Raw genomic sequence first — 12,017 nt, forward strand, 5'->3', positions numbered from 1 at the left:
CACACACACAAGACCACACACACACACAAGACCACACACACACACAAGACCGCACAGACACACAAGACCACACACACACACAAGACCACACACACACACACAAGACCACACACACACACAAGACCACACACACACACAAGACCACACACGCACACACACACAAGACCACACACACACACACACACAAGACCACACACACACACACACACAAGACCACACACACAGACACACAAGACCACACACACACACACACAAGACCACACACACACACACACAAGACCACACACACACACACACACAAAACCACACACACACACACACAAGACCACACACACACACACACACAAAACCACACACACACACACACACAAGACCACACACACACACACACAAGACCACACACACACACAAGACCACACACACACACACACACAAGACCACACACACACACAAGACCACACACACACACACACACAAGACCACACACACACACACACACAAGACCACACACACACACACACACAAGACCACACACACACACAAGACCACACACACACACAACCACAAACACACACAACCACAAACACACACCCACAAACGCACATACACACACAACCACACACACACACAACCACACACACACACAACCACACACACAACCACACACACAACCACACACACACAACCACACACACACACAACCACACACACACAACCACACACACACACAACTACACACACACACACAACCACACACACACCCAAGACCACACATACAAGAACACACAACCACCCAAGGCCACACATACAAGAACACACACACACACACAAGACCACACACATACACAAAACCACACACACACACACACAAAACCACACACACACACACACAAAACCACACACACACACACAAAACCACACACACACAAGACCACACACACACAACCACACACACACAAGACCACACACACACAACCACACACACACACATACAACCACACACACACACATACAACCACACACACACACAACCACTCATACACACAACCACTCATACACACAACCACACATACACACAACCACACACACACAACCACACACACAACCATTCATACATACAACCACACATACACACAACCACACACACACACAAGACCACACACACACAAAACCACACACACACACAAGACCACACACACACAAAACCACACACACACACAAGACCACACACACACACGACCACACACACACAACCACACACACACAACCACACACACACAACCACACACACACACATACAACCACACACACACACACAACCACACACACACACACAACCACACACACACACACAACCACACACACACACAACCACACACACACACAACCACACACACACAACCACATACACACATAACCACACACACACATAACCACACACACACACAACCACACACACACACATACACAACCATACATGCACACTTACACATTCACACACACATACACGACCACACACACACAACCACACACACACATACAACCACACACACACACAACCACTTATACACACAATGAGAGATACGCACAACCACACACACACTCAAGACCACACATACACAAAACCACACACACACAACCACACACACACACACACACACACACACATACACAACCACACACACACTTACACATTCACATACTCACACATACTCGTACACACACACACATACTCATACACAAACACTCACACTCACACATACTCTCACACATATTCGTACACACACTCACACATACTCATACACACACAAACACGCACATTCACACATACTCGTACACACACACTCACACATACTCGTACACACACACTCACACATACTCGTACACACACACATCTTCGTACACACACTCTCACACACACATTCAGACCCATATACACACATACTCATATACACACATTCACACCCATATACACACACATTCATATACACACATTCACACCCATATACACACACATTCACACACATGGTCACACACACTCACTCACTCACACACAAACACAAACACACTCTCACACAAGCACACACACTCACACTCACATACACACACATGCTCACACACTCACTTGCATACACGCACACCCACATACACATGTACACACATGCTCACACACTCACATGCATACACGCACACCCACATACACATGTACACACACATTCTTACACAATCACACAAGCACACACACATTCTTACACAAACACACAAGCACACACACATTCTTACACAAACACACAAGCACACACACATTCTTACACAAACACACAAGCACACACACAAGTGTGCACACACACATGCACACACACTCGCACATGTACACACTTGCACATGCACACACACTCACACATGCACACACTCGAACATGAACACACACTCGCACATGCACACACACTCGCACATGCACACACACTCGCACTTGCACACACTCACACATGTACACACTTGTACATGCACACACACTCGCACATGCACACACACTCGCACATGCACACACGCTCGCACATGCACACACGCTCGCACATGCACACACGCTCGCACATGCACACACGCTCGCACATGCACACACGCTCGCACATGCACACACGCTCGCACATGCACACACGCTCGCACATGCACACACGCTCGCACATGCACACACGCTCGCACATGCACACACGCTCGCACATGCACACACGCTCGCACATGCACACACGCTCGCACATGCACACACGCTCACACTCACATACACACACATGCTCACACACTCACTTGCATACACGCACACCCACATACACATGTACACACATGCTCACACACTCACATGCATACACGCACACCCACATACACATGTACACACACATTCTTACACAAACACACAAGCACACACACATTCTTACACAAACACACAAGCACACACACATTCTTACACAAACACACAAGCACACACACAAGTGTGCACACACACATGCACACACACTCGCACATGTACACACTTGCACATGCACACACTCGAACATGAACACACACTCGCACATGCACACACACTCGCACTTGCACACACTCACACATGTACACACTTGTACATGCACACACACTCGCACATGCACACACGCTCGCACATGCACACACGCTCGCACATGCACACACGCTCGCACATGCACACACGCTCGCACATGCACACACGCTCGCACATGCACACACGCTCGCACATGCACACACGCTCGCACATGCACACACGCTCGCACATGCACACACGCTCGCACATGCACACACGCTCGCACATGCACACACGCTCGCACATGCACACACGCTCGCACATGCACACACGCTCGCACATGCACACACGCTCGCACATGCACACACGCTCGCACATGCACACACGCTCGCACATGCACACACGCTCGCACATGCAAACACGCTCGCACATGCACACACGCTCGCACATGCACACACGCTCGCACATGCACACACGCTCGCACATGCACACACGCTCGCACATGCACACACGCTCGCACATGCACACACGCTCGCACATGCACACACGCTCGCACATGCACACACGCTCGCACATGCACACACGCTCGCACATGCACACACGCTCGCACATGCACACACGCTCGCACATGCACACACGCTCGCACATGCACACACGCTCGCACATGCACACACGCTCGCACATGCACACACGCTCGCACATGCACACACGCTCGCACATGCACACACGCTCGCACATGCACACACGCTCGCACATGCACACACGCTCGCACATGCACACACGCTCGCACATGCACACACGCTCGCACATGCACACACGCTCGCACATGCACACACGCTCGCACATGCACACACGCTCGCACATGCACACACGCTCGCACATGCACACACGCTCGCACATGCACACACGCTCGCACATGCACACACGCTCGCACATGCACACACGCTCGCACATGCACACACGCTCGCACATGCACACACGCTCGCACATGCACACACGCTCGCACATGCACACACGCTCGCACATGCACACACGCTCGCACATGCACACACGCTCGCACATGCACACACGCTCGCACATGCACACACGCTCGCACATGCACACACGCTCGCACATGCACACACGCTCGCACATGCACACACGCTCGCACATGCACACACGCTCGCACATGCACACACGCTCGCACATGCACACACGCTCGCACATGCACACACGCTCGCACTTGCACACACGCTCGCACTTGCACACACGCTCGCACTTGCACACACATTTGCACATGCCCACACTCACACTCACACACATGCACACACACACACTTACACATGAACACACACACATACGCACACACACTCATTTTGACACACACACACACTCATGTTGACACACGTGACTCGCTCACACACACACACGCACACACACACACACGCACACACACACACACACACACACACACACACACACACACACACACACACACACACACACACACACACACACATGCTCTTGCTCCATCTCTCACTCACTCATTCATGCATTCTCAAACACTCAGTCACTCGTGCACACACACACATACACACGCTTGCACACACACTCTTATAGTGGTGGTTTTATGTATGCATCCTATTGTTTTTGTCTATGGTGAATATATACATGCACCCAAGCATTATTGAGTTGAAAGCTACTCTCATTGTATATTCAGAGCACTAAATATCTGTCAATTGATATTTGATATTCCTAGATGAGAAACTATCTTCAAAATTTTTACAGGGTCATTGTCAGTGTCAGGAGTTGTATATGGAGTCCTTGCCTCAGCATCTGTTTCCTTGAATGCTATTTTTACAAAGAAAGTAAGAAACTTCATTGGTTTGAATTAATGTTTTAGTAGATGTGATTAAAATGTACTCCATATTAAATTCTTGTATTATGTCATTTCAGTTTCATAAAACTAGCTTAATATTTACAGGTTTTACCAGCTTTAGATGGTTCAATTTGGATGCTGTCCTATTACAACAATGCATTGGCCATGGTTTTGTTTATTCCCCTGATTATACTAAATGGGGAAATACCTGCAATTTGGAAGATGATTTCTGAAGGCTCTTTGAATTTCTGGGGATTAATGGTCATTGCTGGACTCTTTGGCTTTGCCATTGGCTATGTAACTGGACTTCAGATTCAGGTATGTATTATCATGTTACCATTGAGGTCAGTTGGATATTTTAAGGTTTAATTTTTGGATGTGTTTCTTTCTCATGTGGTTTATATCATTCATTTGTGTGTAGTTTTTCATTATTAGAATTTAAGGTTGTTCAAATATGTCCTGGAATATTTATTGAATAATGGTGTGAAAAAGTAGCATAAAACGTAATGCTGAACATAGCTAATTTCCTTTACCTGTGCCTGTAGGTTTATGGAATAAGGGATTTTATGTCTCAAAGCAGTTGTTGCTAAATATAACTAGAGTTCTTGTTTATAAAATATAAGGTAGAATATTAAAAAGCCAAAAATTTATATCTTCCACCTAGAAGCACTATCTCTAAAGCAGCACTTACCAGGTTTCCATTGTACTTTCAGATAACTTCACCTCTAACCCATACCATCAGTGGCACAGCAAAGGCTTGTGCCCAGACTGTGTTGGCCACTTGGTGGTATGGAGAAGTCAAGGCTGCACTCTGGTGGATTAGCAATTGGATTGTCCTTGGAGGTTCCATGGCTTACACACGTATCAAGCAGCAAGAAATGAAGACTTCTCATAATTCAGGACTCTCATCGGGTAAAGACAAAGTCTGAGTGCTTCATTTGTTTCTTTAGATCTGTGGACTCTGTTGCTCTCATGACATCTATCTCACCTGCAGTAGTTTATCTGCACATAGTTGTGGGATATACATTCCAAGTGACCAACCTGATGCTAGGTATTATCATCACATTCACCAGTTAATTGCAACTTTGTTTGTGTGAAGGCACAAGTGCACCATAAGAAAAAAGAATGGTTTCACAGAGGTTGGATTTGGACTAGACTGTGAAATGTGTGTTATCACCACTAAAATTTCTCTGAATCAGCAGATATTACATACAAGGTGATCCATATATGATTTTCAAAATCATGACCCAAATTGACAATTTTTGCAAACCATATTTTTTTTTTTTTTTTTTTTTTTTTTTTTTTTTTTTTTTTTTTTTTTTTTTTTTTTTTAATCATCATCTATATATGATTTTTGTGATATAATGATTTTTTTTTGTATGAAAAGACCATGTAGATATTTCAGAGGTTACAGATACAAATTTTCAGTTTCACATTTATGTATGGGAGAAGTACTAAGCCTTGTCTTTGGTAAATATTCTTACGTCATACTTTAAATATGCTAGTCATTATCGGAATTCTTATGTCTCAGAGAGACTCAGCTCAAAGGGAAATAGATATTTTGGTCTTTTCTATTATAAAATGCCTCCTCAAGATTAATAAAGAAATGAGAGCCAATTGCTGGTCCTATAATCCTGTGTAATAAAAGAGATCACAAAAACATGACTGGTATACTGAGGTGAATGATAAAAATGTCACTGAGGCAATCTTTATTGTTCTTTCCGGTAGTAGGAATTAGCACAAGTGGGCATACAGAGATTTGCAAACAGATAAAACAAAGATATCAATAGAGAACTATATGATGATGATTAGAAAGTTTATCATAACCTCCTGTTTAATGGATTTTAACGAGAAATTTGTTGAGCTTAGGTGTACCCTCTATCACTTCAGTATTTGGGATATGGGGTGCATTTTTTAAGATCACTTATATTCAAAGTGACCAAAATGCCGAATTTGGCAATATTAAGATGTGTGTATTTATGACATTGTTCAGGTTCAGATCTTGCCATAAACTTTAATAGGTCTCTCCCCTGGTTATTCTAGGATGGTTATTTTATTTTACTTGGTTATTCCTGGTTATTCTATTTTACCCTGTTGAAGAAGAGGGAATATACTGTGTTTTTTTATATGATTTGATAAAATTTTACTTTTTTATTTCTCTCTTTCTCTTCTTTTCTTCCTATAACATTCAGAAAGAGAATGGCCTGGATATGTCTCACAGTTTTTAATTTTTACAGTCCTGTAGAGAGGAGGAATATGACAAAAAAAAATTCAGCTGTACAAAAATGCAGTTTTAGTATATTGGTTAACCCCGTAGCGACAGGCTAAAAGATTGATATATGTATGACGTATGTATGTCATAACTTGTTTTAGCAAGTGAGCACATGAGCTGGCTGTACACAGCACATGTCCAGCCAAAAGGGCTATACAGCTGTATAACTATTATGTCACAGAAAATTCTGTTCCTAATATGTGTGGGTTAAAAGAAAAAAGAAAGAATAAAGTCAAAGTTTGAGATCACAATTTTGGTAATAATGAAAATGGTAGAGAAAAGATGAAGACAAGTCCTTTAAGGGGACCATCCCGGAAAATGGCCACCTTTCCCTACTCTATACATCATAAAAAAATATCGGTTAGAGATAAGTGATTGATTCTTTTTGCATGCTATAGAGTAAAGAATTGCACTCTGTTATATTTATATATATTTTAACTTTGCTTCCCCATTGGGGGGGCACCCCCCAAAAAGTAAAAAAAAATTGCTGTTTTTTTTTGTATGTCTTCGGTACATCCCAACTATCACAGCTCTTTACAGAATATTCCCCCAAAAATACTTGTGTTAGATCAACTCTAGCCTATAGCCATGTAAAAGGCCGAATTTTTAGCTTGACATAGAGAACTATTTTTGATTTTTTTTTCAGTATCAAAATATTATTTTTTGATTAAGGCAAAAATTAAAAAATCGGCCTTTTACCTGGCCTTGGGACGCCGAGGCTCTAGTGAAAGCAACAAACTGCATTTGGATCGCATGAAAATTACGTGAGTTGGGATGTACCGAAGATTCATAAAAAAATGATGGAGCTACGGCGTTTTGTATTTGGCCCCTTGCCAAAGTTCGTTACCTCTGTTATTTTTCTCTGAATCTAATGATATATATAAAAAAAAAATGCTTATTTAGTGTACTTTGCAATGCAATGATTACCAAGTTTATAGGAATTTTCATATTCAATAGGGATGCTATTCTGAAAAGGTATGTAATTTTTTTTTTTTTTTTTTTTTTTGTTCATAAAAGTTAATATTTTTGTGAGAAAAGCTAAATAAATGCATTTTACCATAGAGACAACTAGTCTAAACCAGATAAAAACCTTTCTTTAATTTTTTTTTTTTTTTCCATTTTATTTTTATTTTTTATTTTTATTTTGAAGAAATGGGGAACTGTGGATGGCAACATTAGTACAAAATCATTCTAATTATAAAGTCCTGGCATGAATACAACATGGTGGTTCAATTTTGAGAATTTTAAAAGCATATGAATTTAGTACATTGAATTCGAGAACTTACGAAAGTCGTTGAATATTTCCCATGCCTCACACAGGGGGGAGCGGGGAGATGGTCACTGGGTGTTTATAATTTTCGAGGAGGATCATATGTATGTGAACGCACGCACATAAAGTTAAAAAGATTAATCATCATAATTTAGTAGGCCTACATTGACTTTCATATCTAAATAATAATATATATTAGTTATCCCTCTCGTACCATTTTCTTTGATAATTGTCAATAGTAACAGATTGCAAAGGAGAACAAGTGTATAGATTATGATTAGCCATTTGCACCCACTATCTTTACTAAGAAGTGCATAAAATCATGCAGACGCCTAGGTGTTGTGGGATATTTGCCAATTTATGGTGCCTAAGACTTATGGTAACGTCTAAACATATTCATTTTTATTGGGAACGCACGAAACGGATGCGATAGCTTTTTGAACGCCAGACGAAGACTACGCATACAACCGAGCTCAAAATTCCATACAGTTTTTATTTTAGAGCAGGTATTACTGAGTACTATCATCTCCAACATGAAATAATCTGTATCTCGCTTATACATCCGAAGTTTAAAAATCTGACATTTAGTTAACATTCGTATTGAATTGGTCTTTACAACAGTAACTACCAATATCAAATCAATTCAAATTGCCCCCTGCTGTGATGTACCGACCGTTGAGCGAAATGTAACGGAAATATTTCAATCCTTCCTTATAAGGCTATTTTTAAACATTAGTGCTTCGTACGTGATATACGTATATATTACCTCGTAAACTAAAACATATTACCAGGGAGTCTCGATCAAAGCATATTTCGTGTGTAAAAGGACACAATACATACATTTTGTTTTAGATATATTTCACAAAACATTTTGTCATATATCAAAGTAATATAATTTTTTCCTGATATTGGTATAAAAGTGTTCCTTGAACATTCACAAACTCATATATATGCACAATGTCATAATTAAATGCCTTATGCACGATTGCCACAAGCAAAAGTCCACATAGGTGTACCTGGGCGCTCATTAGCGACGTACCTCTCTGGGTGCTGAGGGACTTGCGCGCCGGCTGCAAGACAACGAGCCATAGCAGGCGCTCCGATGTTTACTTTGTCGTGTCTGTGCAAATATACACGACAATTTTTTTTTTTAAGCATTCTCTGGTACCTAGATGTTAACTCTGTTTACCCATCACCTGATTGTCAAGACTGGGGCTCTGGGAGACAAAACTCCACCAGAAAATCAGAGATAAAGGTTGCCGCCTCCTACCTTCACGACACCATATTGCAGATGTAGGCCCATATAACACAGTAAGGGGACACTACTAATTGTAGATGTTATTTTAGTTGACGCAGAGATAAGAATTCTAAAAAAACATAAAAAATACAAAAAAACATTGAGGGATAAGTATCCTAAACTTTTCAGCCTGATATCTCAAAACTACGCTTTTGTCAACAGTTTTCAACATTTTTTTAAAGGCTCCATACCTACGTGGGTGATTCTAAAGGGGTTTGGATCATTTGAAAGCTGAATAGGTTTGTGATGGTTTTGTTAAAGCCAATTTTCCTTTTAGGTAATAGAAATCCATATCTTTGTTCATAAGACTGAACATTTAGAAAAAAATAAATTCCCACTAAACTAAAAGGAAATTAAAATTTCTGGTCTTTGCAAGTTTTAGGTATTGGTATAGAGTATAGGTGATATTTTTTCAAAAAGTTTGTTCAATAGATTAGTGCAATTTTAAAAATTCTGTGATTGTTCAAAAACTTTTTCTTAAATAACTTCATAACTTGTTATCCAAATGATATGAAATTTGGTGGTGTTTATCACTTTATATGTGTGTATAACAATAAAAAATCACTAGAATACAATAATTACTGATGAACTTCGTTCTCGAGCGCGATGGCCCCCTTAAAGTAACAAATTGATATTGATATCTTTAGTCCACATACAATTAACACTATATTTAAACTTCATGGGTAATTTCTTAGTAAAATGAGAACTAGATTTACCAGTGTTACCATTTGCATGAAGTCTCGGTTGTGTATTGGTAAGGTGTTTAATTTAATTGTTCGGTATATATATTTTTTATTACAAAATGTAGTACTGAAGAGTTGACATGAAATATATAGGGGATCCATTAGAGGGTGATGTTTCTACAGTGTACAACTTTTACATGGGATTGATAATTTTATCTGAATCAAGCTTTTGTGCTGGTGCTTTATCCTCATGTATGGTGGTGAATGCTTTTCATAAGGTTGTCTTTTCTTTTTACTCTAAATATCTCTTTGTTTTATTTATAGAGTTGAAAGTTATATTTTTATATACTTTGATACTGCTCTTTAATGCATCAAATGTTATGTATGTATATTATATAGTTTCCAATTTGTAATTACCTGATGTTATCATCCAAATAAGTATGTAAGTACTTCCAGATTTATCTGGCTTCAACTTTTTCATGTACATATATTCTTCATAGATTTAGGAAACAGTGTTTATCTAAGAGGTGATCTTACAGATATCTTTATTCTTTTCCCTTTATATCTCCTTCTTGCTCCTTCCTTCTCCCTCTTTCTCTCACACACTGCTATTCCCACACTTCCTACCACTGCCACCCTCTCCTGTCTATTGCTCTTCCTCTCTCTCTCTCTCTCTCTCTCTCTCTCTCTCTCTCTCTCTCTCTCTCTCTCTCTCTCTCTCTCTCTCTCTCTCTCTCTCTCTCTCTCTCTCTCTCTCTCTCTCTCTCTCTCTTTCCTCCCTCCCTCCCTCTCCCCCCTCCCTCCCTCCCTCTCCCCCCTCCTTCCTTCCGTCCCCCCTCCCTCCCTCCCTCCTTCCCTCCTTCCCTCCCTCCCTCCCTCCCCCTCCCCCCTCCCTTTCTTCCATTCTTCCTTTCCCTCTCCCTTTCTTTCATTCTTTCTCCCTCCCCCCCCTCTTTCACTTCTCCCTCTCCCTCCCTCAAAAATGTGTGATGCCCATGTTCAGTCACCTCTTGCATGGCAGAGCTGATCGAAGTTGTGTGTGCAAAACAGCTGTTCAGTTGTTTGATCCTAGCTGCATTCATAGAGGAAACAGCACCTCTAAAGTAGGGTTAAAGCCTCTTCTTAGCTTCACTTCCTCCTTATTTTGTAAACTAATGCTAGACCTTACAGCTTAAAAAGTGGATTTCTAATTTCTCAGATCCCCAGATTATAGTTTGTATGGTGCAAGGAAATATGAGATTTTTTAGGTTATAGATGATTGAGGATAATTTTTTCACTAAAAAATGCCTAGCCATATGAAGTTTTATCATACCAAGAACAGTGAAGACAGGCTTTATATTTGACTGCAGGAATACTTAAGTTGGTATTCAGTTGCATAGTTCAAGTATGCTTATTCATATGCACTATAATTGAGTGGGGCTCATGCATACTTCCCTATATGTCTATCATGTTTCCATGTGTTGATACCCTCTGATGTTATGTTAATTAGACTTGTTTGGGTTCAGCTGAATACTTAATTAGATTAACGAGTTATTGACAAAATCATCTTATATATATATAGACCTCGACAGAATTGTGATTTTGTATATAAAGTGAATGTAATTTC

General features: G+C 41.0%; 1 protein-coding gene across 3 annotated transcripts in view; it reads left to right on the forward strand.

Annotated features, from left to right (window-relative positions):
* nac (GDP-fucose transporter nac) overlaps window positions 1-10,303 on the forward strand; it is a 29,430-nt gene extending 19,127 nt beyond the window's left edge. For all 3 annotated transcript variants that reach the window (XM_070144762.1, XM_070144760.1, XM_070144761.1), the window contains exons 6-8: window positions 4,799-4,878; window positions 4,995-5,207; window positions 5,603-10,303. In XM_070144762.1, the coding sequence (XP_070000863.1) occupies window positions 4,799-4,878; window positions 4,995-5,207; window positions 5,603-5,818 (509 nt within the window). In that variant the 3' untranslated portion in view covers window positions 5,819-10,303. The remainder of the gene's footprint in view (window positions 1-4,798; window positions 4,879-4,994; window positions 5,208-5,602) is intronic.
* The last annotated feature ends 1,714 nt before the right edge of the window (window positions 10,304-12,017 follow it).

Source organism: Penaeus vannamei, chromosome 32, assembly GCF_042767895.1.
Source record: "Penaeus vannamei isolate JL-2024 chromosome 32, ASM4276789v1, whole genome shotgun sequence".
NCBI lineage: Eukaryota > Metazoa > Arthropoda > Malacostraca > Decapoda > Penaeidae > Penaeus > Penaeus vannamei.